This window comes from Fringilla coelebs (assembly GCF_963513975.1).
Source record: "Fringilla coelebs genome assembly, chromosome: 16".
Taxonomy (NCBI): domain Eukaryota; kingdom Metazoa; phylum Chordata; class Aves; order Passeriformes; family Fringillidae; genus Fringilla; species Fringilla coelebs.
Window position 1 is genome coordinate 1,943,566 of NC_140042.1, and position 16,044 is coordinate 1,959,609.

General features: G+C 49.9%; 1 protein-coding gene across 1 annotated transcript in view; it reads left to right on the forward strand.

Moving 5' to 3' along the window:
- The window catches only part of CACNA1H (calcium voltage-gated channel subunit alpha1 H), a gene marked incomplete at its 3' end in the record, with an annotated part of 149,392 nt that overhangs the window by 48,405 nt on the left and 84,943 nt on the right, over positions 1-16,044 (forward strand). Inside the window, exons 6-7 of the mRNA XM_084216540.1 lie at positions 1,867-2,026; positions 8,992-9,304. Coding sequence (XP_084072666.1) covers positions 1,867-2,026; positions 8,992-9,304 — 473 coding nt within the window. The remainder of the gene's footprint in view (positions 1-1,866; positions 2,027-8,991; positions 9,305-16,044) is intronic.

Below are 16,044 nucleotides of genomic sequence, written 5' to 3' on the forward strand. Positions count from 1 at the left end.
AAATATTCCCGAATCTGTGGAGAAGGGATGGGAAAATCCCTGGATTTTGGTGGATTTTTGTGGTTACATTTTCATCCATGGCCATGGCACAGCTCAGCCAAGGGATTTCCCTGGAATTCCAGCCCATCCCAGCTGGAATTCCCATTCCCAGCTCTGGGACTTGGGATTTTCCACCAGATCAAATTTACAGCTGGATCAGAGGAGATGAACCTGGTGCTAAGTGCAGGGAGACAGGCAGAACCAGGCTGGAGATTTATCCCTGGGATTCCTGGGCTCTTCCCTGGGATCCAGCCAGCACCATCAGCTCGTGGCTTCCAGGCACAATAAATTCACCCACGAGATTCTTTCAGCTCCATGCAGTTTGTTAAGAAAAGAAAGAAGAACCCTGGCCAATAAAAACATCATTTCTATTAGAAATGATTCCTTCCAAACCACTGGAAAAATGGAATTCCTGCAATTTATTCACTTGGCAGGGGCTGGAGTCAGGGATTTTTTTTTTTTTTTCCAGCAGTGGTCACTAGGTTGGTTTTTATTTTTTTCAAATCCATTCCACTGCTTTATATTTAAATATATATATGTATTTATATTTTTATATTTTAATATATTTTATATATTTTATATATTTTTATATTTTTATATTTATATTTATATTTATAATTCCTAATTATATTTGGGGTTTTGGGGGTTTTTTTGTTGGTTTTTTTTTTAATTTTATTTCTGTGGGTTTTTTTGGTTTGTTTTTTTTTTTCTGCTGGGGAGTTTAAACCAGGCATCCCATGGAATGGGGATAAAAATCCTGCTCCTTGTTTCAGCCTGGGTGATGCCTTTTTCCCATGGCACACTCAACATTCCAAGAAGAGCCCGGGGTGGCTGGAGAACAGCTGGGTTCAATCTCTGGGATGATGCCACTGAACAACCCCAAATACCAAAAGGAGCTGAGCAGAACAAAAAATGTCTGGCACAGGGAGAGGAATTTTACCCATTTTTGGAAAAAAGAGGGAGGATATCAGTGAGAGAGGAGGGAAAAAATGGGAGAAAATCCCAGCATTGTCTTTCCAGTGGGGATTGAGTGTGCCCTTGCTTTTCCTAAGATGGATTTGCCAGGAAAATGTGGGATTGCTCCCGAGGGGGTGACAGTGCTGGGTGGGGCCAGGAGTTGGATTTGTGGATCCTGGTGTGTCCCTTCCAACTCAGGTACTCCATGATTTTGTGGGAATAACCACCAGGAATATTTATAATAATATAATATATATAATATATATAATATATATAATATATATAATATATATAATATATATAATATATATAATATATATAATATATTATATATATATAATATAAGGTCCCCACAGGCTCTGCACGAGGAGGGAAAGGGAGCAGAGCTTTCCTTGCAGGGACTGACATCCTTGGAGGAAAAGCATCCTGCTTTCCATCCTCAAAAAAAAAAAAGAAATTGAAATTTCCCCTCCTCTCCAGCAAGGAGAGAAGTTCTCCCAGCTCCCACCCCACCCCAGGCTCTGTGGTTTTTAGGGGAACAATTCCTGTGATCCATGAGGGGAGTTTGCAATGTTTACAAATCCATATTTTAACAATTCCTCCAGAGGCTGACAATTCCTAGGAGCATTTCTCCAGGAAAAAAATTGTCTTGCAGTTCATGTGTCCTTGAATGAAAACCCCTGGAATTCCCATCCTTGGATGCACCCTCTGGAAACTGCTGTAATTCCCATTTCCTGGCATTTCCACCTCCCTTTTCAGCCTCAGCATTTAGGGGGAAACACCAAATCCCGATTTTTCTGCCCTGGCTGCACATCCAAGGTGGGAATGGTGATTTGTGCCCATCCTGACGTGGTTTTCCCCTCTGCCCAGGTATGAGGATCCTGGTCACGCTGCTGCTGGACACTCTGCCTATGTTAGGCAACGTCCTCCTCCTCTGCTTCTTTGTCTTCTTCATCTTTGGCATTGTTGGTGTCCAGCTCTGGGCAGGGCTGCTGAGGAACAGGTGCTTCCTAGACAGGAATTTTGCCATGTAAGTACAACAAAAAAAAAATATTCTCTACCTTTTTCCCCCCTTTATTCTCCACCTTTCTCTCCCTTTCTCTTCCTTTTCCAGCGGGGGATTTTTCTGTCCCCTGCTGGAAAAATCCCAGCGCTCAGCAGGGTCCTTTTTGTCTGGAAAAAATCCCATTTGTCAGCAATTTCCTGAGGGTTTTGTGAATTCCTGCTGCACCTGAAGGACGAGGATGGGAGTAGCTCTGCCCGAGATCCCTGACTCTGGGGGCTGGAGGATGTGGAACAAATTCCCAGCTCTCCAAACAGTTCAGGTCACCGAGCACACCCCAACCCCTGGCAGGGGCTGCTGATTTGGAGATGCAGCTGAAACCCAGAGATAAATCCTTGTCAGGGATTTGAGATAAGAAACTGCATGTGAGAAGCATTAAAATCATTTGGACACAGCTCAGAGCGTGGGACGGGCACCAGGGATGGGCAGGACCTGAATCATTAAGGCTGGAAAACATCTCCAGGGTCACCAAACCCAACTTGAGAGAGGCAAATTTTCATTTGGGATTTTCCAGGCTGGGCAGCAGTGTGCAGCAGCCCCTCTGATAAAAAACCTTCACTGCCCTGCTGAGCCTCACCCGGGTCCTCCCCAGCCCTGTCCAAGGCCCAGCTGATCAATTTAAGCCCAGCCCAGGCTCTTAGTCCCGGTTTGGTGTTTGTCTTTGCTCCTGAGCTCTCTGGGTAAATCCTGGACCTGCCTCATCCTTTGGACCCTGCAGCCAGCCCTGGGCTCTTCCTGCTGGGTTCAGAGTGGGATTGAGGAGGTGCTGCTGGAGCTGGGATGGTTCCTGGCTCGTCCCAGGCTTTGGGGCATCCCTTGCTCCTCCCTGAGCCGGGGCTGTTGTGCTCCTGCCCCTTCCCCGGCTGAGGACACACCTGGATGAAAACCAAGCACAGCCAGCACAGAAAAGGGGGATTTTCCTGGAAAAATCCTTCCAAAGGCTCCTGTCAGAGATGTCAGCAGCTCAGAGGTGGGGAAATGCCCCAGCCCAGCTCTTAGGGCAGCTCTAACTCGGCGAGAGGAGATGGAGCCTGTAATTACATCCCTGGGTAATCATGCGCTGTCTGCGCTCGGATTGTCTGCAAGACAGGCAGGGATCATCCCTCGGGTCCCGCTCCTGCCTCTCACTGCTCACTCCCGGGGCTCCCTCAGCCTCTCCCCGTCCCCTGCACCACCTCTGCTGGCTTTTATTCATCCCAGCAGAATGCAAATTCCACGAGCCTGCCATGGGTGTGCTTCCACTCCCCATGCCCCCAGCCCTCTCCCGCACCCCCAGCATCAATTTCCCGCTCACCGAACCCCTCCAGGCTCGGCTGGACCCCGGAGCTGCCGCTCCCAAGCCCAAACTGAGCAGTCCCAGCCCCGCTTGGGTGGCCCCGTTGCTGTAATTAACTGCAGCGAGCCCCTCTCGCTCTCTCCGAGTCGGGTTTTTAAACGCTCGGTGATTTTCTGGTGATTTTCTGCGAAGTGGAGCTTTCAAGATGAACCACAGGGGAAGCGTTCTCTAAGCACAGACATTAAGCAGCAGTTATGTAATGGCCATTAGCAGCATCAAAGGCCTCGCAGGATTTTCTTATCGGGGCTTGCTCCTTGTCAGGAGAGGTTTTGGGATGAGCTGCGTTTGAAGGGGTTTGTCTGGGATCGTCTCCTTCCCCCTGGGATGGGCTCTGCCACCCCCAGCTGTTGGGCTCTGGTTTATTGTGATGGAAGGTGCAGCATCCCAAAGGAATTTGGGGAAATGGGGGTGCCCATGGGGCAGGAAAATTCCAGTTTCCAGCTCAGTGTCAGCAGGAGAAATATGGGATTTTCTGGTACCTTCACCCTGAGCGTTGCTGCTGGGTTGGGCTTTTTACATTAATTTTAAATTTAGAGAAACCCAGCATTGTTCCAGTCCCTGCATTTCCAGCTGTTCCAGGTTTCTTGGAGCTCAGTGTGAAGTTTTAGGGTCGCAGGATTTTCTCACCAGGGCTTGCTCCTTGCCAGGGAAGGTTTTTGGGATGAGCTGTGTTTGAAGAGGTTTGTCTGGGATGGGTTCTGCCACCCCCAGCAGCTGGGAGAGGTGAATTTGGGGGGCTCTGCCCAGCTCCTGTGGTTTATTGTGATAGAAGTTGCAGCATTCCAAAGGAATTTGGGGAAACGGGGGTGTCCGTGGGGCAGGGATATTCCAGCTCAGAGGCAGCAGGAGAAATGTGGGGTTTTCTGGTACCTTCACCCCAGGTGCTGCTGCTGGGTTGGGCTTTTTGCATTATTTTAAATTTAGAGAAACCCAGCAATGTTCCAGTCCCTGCATTTCCAGCTACCCCTATTTCTTGGAGCTCTGTGGGGAAGTTTTGGGGAATCCAGATGGAACTATTCCCATTTTTTAAAATCATTTCTGACTCATTCTCTCAACCCAAGCGTCAGGGCATGGTTCCCCCCTGCAGTGGCTGTTAACACACCAGCAGCAAATTGGAAAGGAAAAAAGGGCATGGAATGACCTGGAAAACACTTCAGGGCTCCATCTGCCTGCTGTTGGGCAGATCATGGAATCCTGGGATGGGCTGGCTTGGAAAGGACCTTAAAGATTCTCATTCCACCCCCTACCTTGGGCAGGGACACCTTCCCCCATCCCAGGCTGCTCCAGCCCGGCCTCAAACACATCCAGGGTGGGGAATCCACAATTCTCAGGGCACAGAGGTTCTCCTCAGGAGGCTGGGAGGGGCTGGGGCTGAGATCCTGCCTCTGATTTCCTCTGCAGCCCTGGAGGGAAATAATTCAGGAAAACTTGAATTATTGGAGGGTCTCCCCCTTGGTGCTGCTGCCAACCCCTCCCAGCTGAAACCAAAACTGCTTTAAACAGAGGATCTGGACAAAATCCAGGGGCCAGCAAGGCAGGGTCCTAACCCCAAATTTTCTGGATGAAAGGAGGTGTAAGTGAGCCCCCAAAGAGCTGCTTCAAATCCAGCTTCGCCCTGCTGTGTTCTGCCCTGCAGCTTCCTGAGCCTTCAGCTCTTCCAGAGGCATCAGATGGAAGGGATGACTTTGATTTTTGCCATCATTCTTCTTTCCCCATGGAAACCTTTTCTTTTCAATCCCCCTTGAAAGTTGGCAGCTCTGAGTAAAGCAACTATTTTTATGTCGAGAGCATTGTGAGAGAAATTTGGGGACTTTTTGGAGGTGCATTTGGAATTTCTGCTTTTCTCTCTCTGTCTTGCAGAGCTGTGCAGTCACAGGGCTGGAATGAGGTTATTTAAGGATTTTTAGAGGGGGTTCTGAAGGAATTGCTGGGTTGCTGCAGGAGTGGGCTGGAACTGGGGCTCTGCTCGCTGGGACATGGGGGAATCTCTCCCTCCATGCCCAAAGTCATCCTAGAAAATCTGGGATTGCGTGGAACAGCAGCTCCAGGAGGGGCTGTGAGCAATGCCAGGAGATCCTGGCCCTGGGAGCTGCAGGGGAAATTCCCCAAGGATCCTTTGGTGGGAAGGAGGAAGGTTTGGTGTGCTGGGCTGGGAAGGACAGGCAGGGCCAGCAGCTCCTGGGGGACATCTCCAGGATGGTTTTCTCCCACCTCGGGCTCCTTCCCACCCTCCTGAGCTGCTCCCGGTGGAAATAAAGGAATTGGGTCAGGCCCTGCCCGTCTGGGCTCTCCCCCTGGGGCTGCTCCTGTGTGCTGGGATGCAGAGCAGCATTTTCCAGGCTGGGAGCCTTTCAAGGAGCTCAGTGGCTCGGAAGCAGGAGAGGGGAGGGGGCTGTGCAGGGTTTTGTGTTTCTCTGCTGCCTCGGGACACTCGTGGTGTGAGTTTTCAGTCTGGGTTAACTCGGTGTTGTTCTGCCTTCAGCTCCTGGGAGCAGGCTCAGGAATTTGCCTGCAAAGGTGTTCAAGTGCTCCTGGTGGCATTGCTCAGCAGGAGAGCAGGGAATTCACCCGGAGTGCTGAGCTCCTGCCACCTTCTCCCCTTTCTCCTCTGCTCCCCCGGCTGGGGCAGGCTGTGCTCAGCTGTGTCCCAGGGGTTGGGATGTGCATGGGATGGATGAGGTGGGAAAACTTCCCCTGGGGGAGGCTGGAGCAGAGGGTAATCCAGGAGGAGTTGGGAGGAAAATGGATTTTCCTGCCCATGGACATGCTGAGGGACCGAGAAAGGGAAATGTGCAGGGAGCAGGGGTGGGAAAAGCTGGGAAATCCTCTCTGATGGGACAACAGATCCATCCTGGGGCTTGGCTTCTCCTGTCTTTCCCCCAGAGCTCTGCTGATTAGTGGGCTCATTAGCATTAATGAGTGATTTGTCTCTACCTGTTGGCAAGGAACAGGGGAAGTCAGGAAGGAGTGGATGGTCCTGGCAGAACTCATCCATTTATTTGGGGGATATTGGGGATTCCCTCATCCTGCAGCATTTTTGTTTCTCATTCTTGCTCTCCTTCCTTCTTTCCCCTTTTTGCTTTTACCAGGAAAAAAAAGGGGTGAAAGGTTTTAAGGTCTGAAATTTGCTGCCAGTTTGAGTCCCTTCCCCCCTCACTGGTGATGCTGGAGCTTCCCACAGGAGTGGGAAGGACAGGGAACGGGGAAAAGCTGGGCACAAAGTGCCCCTCAGGTGACTGACTGTTGTAGGGACAGCTTTTGATTCAGAAATTATTTTGGGTACAGCTGCAAAAGCCAGGAGAGCAGAAGAAAGGGAGGATAAAATCCTTCAGGCAGCAGCAGAGCCGAGCCAGGCTTCCCCCAGCCCTCCCAGCAGAGCTGGGCTTTGTTCTCCTGCTCAGATTTTCCTCCCCAGCCACCAAACTGCTCCAGATCCGTGCCCAGATCTGCTCTGTGCAGCTCCTCAGACCCCAGCCCGGGCTCTGTGCCCTCGGGGAGCCATTCCTCATCCCAAAACTTCCCCAGCCCAGACTCCAGGGATGCACAGAGCCTCTCCAGCTGTGGGTGCCTCATTCCACTGGCATGGGGACTGTTCCTGCAATTTTGGGAGTTCAAGTCACTTCTCAGGTGTCTCCTCTCTGCTTCTTCTCCCAAATTCTCCAGCTTTTCCCAGTTTTCCTGCATCTTGGTGTGTTTTAATCCTCTGTTTAATCCTCCCTGTGTGTGGCACTGCTGGGTGGTGTCTGATGTTCTCCCAAACGCGGCTGCTGCAGCTCCTGGCCCGTTCTCCAGCCTGTTTCATATGGAAATTTCCTCCCAGGGAAGCAGCCGGTGGGAGGGCAAGGAAAAGGCTTGGGGAGGAAAAACATCTTCCAGGTTTTTGTTGGATCCAAAGCCCAGAAACAGCGCAGGTGATGTCACAGTTTAGTCTGGAGCTGTGGGGTGTGCAAGGAGGGGCTGCTGAGCACAAAGAATTCCCAATTCCCAGGACTGTGCTCCTCTTCCCTCTCCCATTGCTGAAGCTGCTGAACCCTCCACACCCACCTCGGGTAATTGGATCGTGGAACAGAACCAAATTCCCCAGGGAAGTGGCTGAGGGCTGATTTCCCTCAGCTCTGCCCTGCAGCAATTGTTCTCTCCTTAAAGTGCAGCTGCAGAGCAATTCCTGCTTGGCTCCAGGGTTTTGGGGAGCAATTCCAAGCAATTGTCTGGAATAACACTTGTTAAAGCCAAATCTCTTCACCAGATAGGGACGTTCAGAGAGAGATAAAAATAGAGCTGTCCTGGCTGGAAGAATTACCTGGTTATCTTCTGCCCACATCTTTTACAATGTGTGTGCTGCCTCTCCCTTATCTCGGGGTGATTATGGAGCAGCTGAGATCCCTGGAGCTGGGAAAACACTGGATGAAGTTGGCTCTGGAGCAATGCAGCTCCTGAGCTGCAGCCCTGAGTGCTGCAGGCTCTCACCAGCGCTGAGCACAGAAAGTGCCAGATCCGGGACACAACTCGGGGAAAAGCAGCTCCTGCCCTGCTGCAGCTCCAGGCTGGGACAGAGCCAATGGCTTTATCCAAGCCAGTTCCATCAGAAATGCAGCAGGCATGTGGCTTTCCCATTAATTTGGGCTATTTCCTTTATTTTTTAGAGGTACAGAGGGAGTGGGAGATGGCCTCTGGCTGGGTCTCTCCTTGTGGAAACTCTGAGACGTCCCGAGGGACACATTTATTGGGAAGCTGCTCTGCCACCCAAAGAAATATCTTCAAATCCTTCCAGAGAGCCCAAAAGCTCCCTGGATTTTGGGGCAGACCCTGCTCTGCTGGGATTTTCCCTCCATCCCCTCTCATTTCATGCTTTTTCCTGTTTGCTTGGGGAAACTCAGACTGGTCTTTACTGGGAGATCAGCAGGGCCTTCCAGGGTGTAAAAGGATCTGATTTTAGGGGCTGGGATTCTGACAGGGACTTGCTGAAGGGTGAAGGGACAGCAACCAGCACCTTTTCCTGCTGCTAAAATCAGGGATGAACTGTCAGTGATGGAGAGAGACGGGGAGACTGACTCGGTGATCAGAATCCCATTTTATTGTGGGATACAAACACTTCCATACATCTCCCCCTTTCCTTTCGACCAAAAAACACTCCTTTAATGCCCTTTAAGAATGAATCATGAATCATCTTTTTTCCCCCTCATCCTTTTCCTTCTTCCCCCCATGACGGTGCTCGCAGGGGTCCCAGGATGAGGGAAGAGATGAGAATCTTGACTCCATGTTCAGAAGGCTTGATTTATTATTTTATTATATATATTGTATTAAAACTGTACTAAAAGAATGGAAGAAAGGATTTCATCAGAAGGCTGGCTAAGGATAGAAAAGGAATGAATAAGAAAGGTTTGTCTGTGACCAAGAAGGTCTGGACAGCCGGACTGTGATTGGCCATTAATTAGAAACAACCACATGAGACCCATCCCAGATCCACTTGTTGCATTTCACAGCAACAGAAAATCATTGTTCACATTTTGTTCCTGAGGCCTCTCAGCTTCTCAGGAGGAAATATCCTAAGGAAAGGATTTTTCATAAAACATGTCTGTGACACCCCCCTCTCCAGGACGTACAACCTGACCTTCCTCCACCCCTACTACCGGCCGGACGAGGCAGAGGAGAACCCCTTCATCTGCTCCTCCCACCGGGAGAACGGGATGCAGAGGTGCTCCAACATCCCCAGCAGGAAGGAGTCCAAGGTGGAGTGCACCCTGAGCATGGAGTCCTACAGCCCCAGCCTGGCCAGCCCCGAGCCCAGCAGGAACTCCTGCATCAACTGGAACCAGTACTACAACATCTGCATGGCCGGGGATGTCAACCCCCACAACGGGGCCATCAACTTTGATAATATTGGATATGCCTGGATTGCTATTTTTCAGGTAGGATTCTCCCAAAAATGGGATTTTTTTTCCTGTTTTTGTTGGGTTTTTCTGTTGATTTCCTGGTTTTTCCTGGTTTGTCGTTTTTCGCTCTCGGAGAGGTTTTGGTGAACGCAGCAAGGTTGGAAGGAATTTGCTCAGCCCTGAGTGAAACTGCAAATAAAGAAATGGGGAATGAATGAATCAGGCAATAAATGGTGCAAGAGAGCATTTGGAGGGAAGAAACCTTTATTTTGAAATTATTTGGAAAGAGGGAAAAGAACTTCTGGAGGCAGGAAAACTCATGGCAGGTTCCACCTCAGCAGATCAGATAATTCCCAGGAATTTTTGGGAGTGAGGTCTTCATTGTTGGAGCATCAGGAAACTGAAAGTGCTGTTGAGGTTTTTAAGCAAGATTTAATTTTGTGCTAAAATGAAGGAAGCTGGCATGGCTTAGGCTTGGTTTTAAATCACAGGGTGAGCCTGGTGAGCATGGAATGCTGGAAGGGGGAACAGTCAGTTCTGGCCAAAATTCCTGAGAGGAAAATGTGCCCCCAGGGAATTTCAGTCTCTTTTGAGGCACTTCAGAAAAGACCAAAGTGCTTCTCACTCAGACCGGGGGAGATTTTACAGGTGATAAAACTCTTCACAAGGGAAGGATTTTCCACAGATTTTCATGTCCAGAGGCTGTGGTTTCCCGGGGCTGCCCCAGCTGGAAGATGCCTGTGTTCCTTCCCATTTTTAATGGGCACTTCCTGGTGTCACAGCATTTCTTTGGCTCTGGCTGGGTGCCCTGGTTGATTCAGTCCCCCTGAAGTGGAGGTGACATCTGTTCCTAGAGCAGAATTCTCCTTTTAGCTTCGTTAATGAGGAATAATTACTCATCCAGAGCTCTGTGTTTCATTTATGGATTTCCTCCCAGTTCCATGTTATCCATGAAGTTCCTAACTTCCAGCTTTCACCTGGGGGTTGCAGAGTGGGGAATGTTTGCTCTGGGCACCTTCCCTGCTCCTCAGGAGCTGCCCTTGGGCCACCGTGCTGGTGCCAGAGGCTCAGAACCAAATCCAGAGGGGTTCAGGCAGATCTGAATCCCAATTCTCCCATTGGGAAAATGCTTTGGAATTAGTGAGGAAGAGAGGAGCTGCTAGTGAGTGCTGGCTGAAGGGCAGAGGGAATTCTCCTTTTCCTGCTCTTTGATGGATCTGAGGGATGTTCCCAGGAGATCCCACCTGGTTCCTTTTCTCAGGGAAAGGACACAGGATCTTCTCCAGAGGGGTCCTGTTCTCTTTTCCCTTCCTAAGCCATTTTCCAGGCTCCAAATCTTTATTCCATTTGATTTCCTCATCCTTAGAAGGCTCAGTTGAATTTCAGGAAGGACCCCCAGCCCCAGGAGAGGTTCCAGCTGGTTCCTTTGGGCAGCACAATGTCTGGCAAAGTGGGATCTCGTGTCCTCAGATGGGTTTGGCAGCTGCCAGGAGGTCGATGATTTGTTTTATCTCTGCTCAGGCCATCCAAAGGCTCCAGAGGATTTCCAGCCAAAACTCTTCTCACATGTTTATTCCTTCTGCAAGTCAGGGCTCATTTTTAGGAGCTGGGAATGATTTAATTCCAGGTAAAGAGGCAGCAAGGTGCTGGCTCAACCTGGATGTGAGAAATCACCAGTGCAGGCGGGGAGGTGCTAAATCCAAACAATTGCTGGAAGCAGGGGAGGTTTAGCACATAAATCCATGGAATTGTGCTGGACAGCACCATCAACAGCTGGAGCTGGACAGCACCAGGTCAGCAGTGGGGTGAGGGCTCGGAGAAAGCAGTGCAGAAAGCCCAGCTGATGGATTTAGGAACTCTGAGCTTCCCTGGGGATCGGGGCTGGCTGTGCTGAGCCATCCTCCTGCAGGATGATGAACCCATCCCTGGCACTGTGCAGGGGTTTCTGATGGGCACAGAGCCCTGAGGGCTGGCAGATCTCCAGTGGGGTTCGTGGCCAGCTCAGGTGGCTGCAGGACAGAGATCCCTCAGGATTCATCCCACGTGAGCTGGGAATCTTGGCTTGTTCAGCCTGGCAAAGAGGGGCCCTGGGGTGACCAGGACAAGGGGGGACAGCTTCCCACTGGCAGAGGGCAGGGATGGATGGGCTCTTGGGAAGGAGTGGGAGGGTGGTGAGGCCCTGGCAGAGGTGGTCTCATCCTTGGGAGTGTCCCAGGCCAGGCTGGGATGGTGGGAGGGGTCCCTGCCCACAGCAGGGGTGGCCCTGGGTGGGCTTTGAGGTCCCTTCCAACCCAACCCGTGCCATGATTCCATGATCTGGTGTGGTTTAGGAGCTGTCAGAAGGGAGGGGGATGAAATGAGCCCCACAGGGGAGATCCAGGAGGAACTTTCCAAGTGCAGGAAGTGCCCAGGAGTTTCCAGAGCAGTTTGATACCGTTCAGACCACGAATAAACCAAACCAAAAGCAGAAAAAAAGCAGAGTTTGCAGAAAAGTCTCAAGATTTCCACTCCAGAACATCCAGCAAATGCTGTCCCAAGGATGGGTGAGCACTTTCAGCCGCCAGAACTGAGATTTTAAAAGACATTTCTTTCAGTGGGAGTGACCCTGAACTTCCCAGAGCCAGGACAGGTGACAGCAGGAAAAGAGGGAAATGTGTTGTCCACCTCCCAAGGAGGAGTCAGAGACAGGAGAACCTGGTGCAAATAAAACAATTAAAAATAATCAGGGGAATGGCTGCATCCCTGAGTGCTGTAAAGGGTGATAATTCCTTATGTAATCCTGAAAGTGATTCATGTTTTGCTTCCCCTCATTTGTTGTGCAAGAGGCTAATTCGTGTCTGTATTTGTTACAAAGGCACGTTCTGTGGCAAATTAGGTGAACTAATTAGCTTATTACAGACTAAATGAAAGGAGATGGAACCTAAATTAACTGTGAGGTTTGGCATGATATGAAGATCCCTTTATTGCACATGAATTCCAGCCCCAACAATCCGAGCAGTAATTACAGGTATTGTTGTCACACGGCAGATGATGAATTACCCACCTCAACAAAGTCCAATTTAATTGGAATTACTGACAGTCCCAGTGGAGCAAGCAAAACCTTCCCACCTCCCTGACCTGCAGCCTCGGGGTGGCCAGGCCTGAGTGCAGAAATCCTGATAAAATCAAAAGGGATTGGGAAGCTGAAAGTTTGGCAAGAAGAGATATTTCGGCTGCTTTGCAAAGCAGAGAAAGTTCGAGTGGATAATTTCACATAGGATTTGTAGGAAAGCAAGGCCTCCACTCACACTTTACTCCAGGGGTGATGCTTCTGGCAAAAGTTGAAGGAAAAAGCAGCCCCAGGCAGATCCAGGAGGAATGGTTTTCCCATGGGCTCCGGCACTGTCCGAAGGTGCTGTTGATGCTTTGCTCTGCTCCCTCACTTCCAGCAGTCCTGCAGATTTTGGGAAAGAACCAAAAAGCTGGAATGGGAGGCAAAGGTCTGAGGTTCCCAGCTGTGCCCAAAGTCGTTTTGGGGCTGTGTTTTCAGGAGCTGTCACACTGGGTGCCCGTGTTTTCAGTGTTCATTGAGCAGAGAAATTTGGGATTTGGGACCAAAAGGAATTTTTTTTTTCCTCCAATAGCTCAGCCTTTAAATTGGAGAATGTGTCAGCAACGCTTCTCTGTGCTGAATTTGGCAAGAAAAAGAGTTTGGAGCTTTTCATTCCCACTGCTTGGAGATGATGCTTTGTCACTCAACTCGAATCTGTTTTGGATCACCGAAAATATTTCCCTGGAAATGACGGGGTTTGAGCTCTGTTGCTGTTGCTTTTTTTAATTTGGTCAGCCAAATAAACAGCACTTGCTGCATTTGAAGAGCTCTCAGGCTGAATACCCCAGCTAAAAATATCCAGCCCTTTTCAAGCAGCTCGGAGCGTGCTTCCAAGAGGGATTTGTTGCCTTTGGAAAATCTTTGTTTTGAAGGTTGGGAGGAGTTGTCTCGTGTAGGACAGGGCAGAGAGGCCACTCTGATGCCAGGAGGGGTCCCATGACCCATGGGGGTGCTGGATGGAATTAAAACCTCCTGTAGGTGGAGTTTGGACTTCCAAACCTTTGGAGTTTTGGGAGAGTTTCATCCAACCTCAATCATGGATTCTTGTGTTTGGAGTAGGAAGAGTCCAGTCAGGAGAGCAAAGAGCTGCTGGTTGTGAGGATCATCAACAACTGATCCAAGGGAATGGCTGGAGCTGTGCCAGGGAGGGTCAGGCTGGATTTTAGGGAAGGGTTCTTCCCCCAGAGGGTGCTGGGCACTGGAACAACTCCCCAGGGAATGGGCACAGCCCTGAGGCTGCCAGAGCTCCAGGAGGGTTTGGACACCACTCCCAGGGATGCCCAGGGTGGGGTTGTTGCTGTGCCAGGGTTGAACTCTGCTCCTTCCAGCTCAGGATGTTCCATAAATCCATAATTCTCACAGGGAAATCTCATTTTGCTTCGGTTGCCCCAAATCTGCTCTGTGACCTTTCTCCTGAGCCAAAGGTGCAGCTCCTCCACCCTGATTGCCCAGCCTGATCCTCCCAGATATGGCTTGGGATCAGCTGGGAGCACAGATCTCAGCCTGCCTTTCCTTCCCTTCCCCTCCCCTCCTGGCAAACCCTTCCTGTCCCAGCTGGGCTCTGCCAGAAATCCGGGGTTTGTGGGGCTCAGGTGAGCAGTTCAGCCCTTCCCTTTGCCAAGGGTCCTTCTCACAATCCATGGGGACACGGGATCACCACCAAACTCGGGAATAAGGGCTGGCTGGGATTTGTTGGAGCAGCAGCTGAGGGAAATCAGAGAGGTTTTGCTGTCAGATGAGGACCTTGCATTGTTCAGTGGGAAAAAACAATTCACCTTCCCTCGGAGCCAGACTGGGATTGGGGCTGGTTTTGATCCCCCAGCTACAATTCCATGAGGGTTTGGGTGACAAACAGCAGCATCAGTGACGTGTCTGACTTCACCCCACGCTTCAATTCCCACTTTGCCTCTCAAAATCCACCAAGAGCTGCCAGCACTGCCCAGGCATTGCATTTATGGGACCAGATTTGACAGGTCAGGAGCCCAAGACGTGGAAAGAAGCACAATTTCCTTTTTTGCCATCATTTAGGGCCACTTTTCAGAGCAGATTCCTGCTTTGCAAGGCTCAATTTATAAAGAAATGACAAGGCCTCGAAGTGAAAGGAAAAGCATCTGTTCAAAGGATGTTTCTCAATGTAATAAACCTGTTTTTCTGGCCACAGAGGTTCCTTAACGAGATGTTTCGGGAGGAAATAATTAAAATTGTGACGTTGGCTTCAAAAATAGGGATTTGATTATCTGCCAAGCTCGCTCTGCCTGTGCAATATTCCCTGGAATATTCACTGGGCAGTGCTTGGGAGCCAAATCCGTGTTGCCCAAGAGGGTGAAATTCAGATAAGAGGCTTTCAGAAATGGAGGCTGAAGGCCTTATAAAACTTCCTGAAGCCATCAGGGTAATTAATAACTCTCACAATTTATAGCACTGGATCCCATCTTGATAAGTTTGATGAAAATAAAATATCAAAAAGCCTCACAGCAGGGCCAGGGGGATGAGGAGATAAAAACTAAATGACCCCAAACACTCATGGCCATCCTCAGAGTTGCTGTTGGGTTCAGGATAATTGATTTGGATGCAGATAATTCCCATTTTTTTCCCCCCCAAAGGACTCAATTTAGGCCAAAGAAAATGCGGCTGAGTGCAAATTAGAGATGTCAGTCAAGATGAAGTCTTCAAATGTGGCTTTCTCCGGGTTTCCAGAGCATCTCCAGCCTCAGCCAGGCACTGAGATCAGCCAGCAGCAGCTGCAAGCCTGAATCAGAAGGAATTTCTGGTTGCCAGAGCTGTATTTTATCAGGACTTTAATAAGGGAGAAATGCTGATTTTGGGTGCTTGCTCAGGGAGGCTGTCACTCCAAATGAAGTTTGCTCAAGTAATCAGAGCAGGGAGATCTTGCCATGAGACAGCTCCAGGCTGGAGTTCTGTGTGCCCCGTGCTGGGTTCTGATCTTCCCCGGCTCGCTCCGCACGGCGCCTTTCCAGCCTTCCCTCGACGGCTCCGTGGAGCTGGAGGTGGCTTTGGAGCTGCAGCTCTGGCACCAGCCCTGGGTGCTCTCTAGCAGCCAGGAATCCAGCCCTTGACTCGTGGAAGTTGGAGTTTGAACGAGGTTTTCTCCCCTGGATGATTCTTTTTGCTCTTTGTTATCTGACACTGGAGCAAAAAGAGAAAAAAAATCCGTCCCGCTCTCTTGGAGTCGGCTGCGGCCAAGAACTTGCAAAGATTTTGGCAGAGCTCAAAGGAGAGAGGGTTTATGATGAAAACTTCTCGACACAATAAAAGAAATCGTTCTGTGCAAGCTCTGAAGTGACCCCAGAAAAAGCAGTGTAAACCTGCTGCCTCCCTGGGAGCACTGAGGAGGTCTGAGTTAATTGCCAGCATCTTTAATCTCCATTTTCCTCGTGATTTTCACTCTGGAGTTTTAGATTGACTCTGATTAGCTTGCCTAGAAGATCTGATTCTGTCCCCAATTACTCTCCTATAAATCAGACGAGCATCTTTATTACAGCTGATGAAATTACTGTGGCATGAGCAGAGCAGGGGGATCAGAATCAGCAAAGACCTAAAAAAATTAAATCTGATTGGGTTTTGTCCACGCTCATCCTGCTCCTGTGAGTCAGGTGCTCAGGGAGTGTTCGAGCCAAGCATCAGTGAAATCAAAACCTGTCTCTGTGCGTTCCCCTGAGGGAGT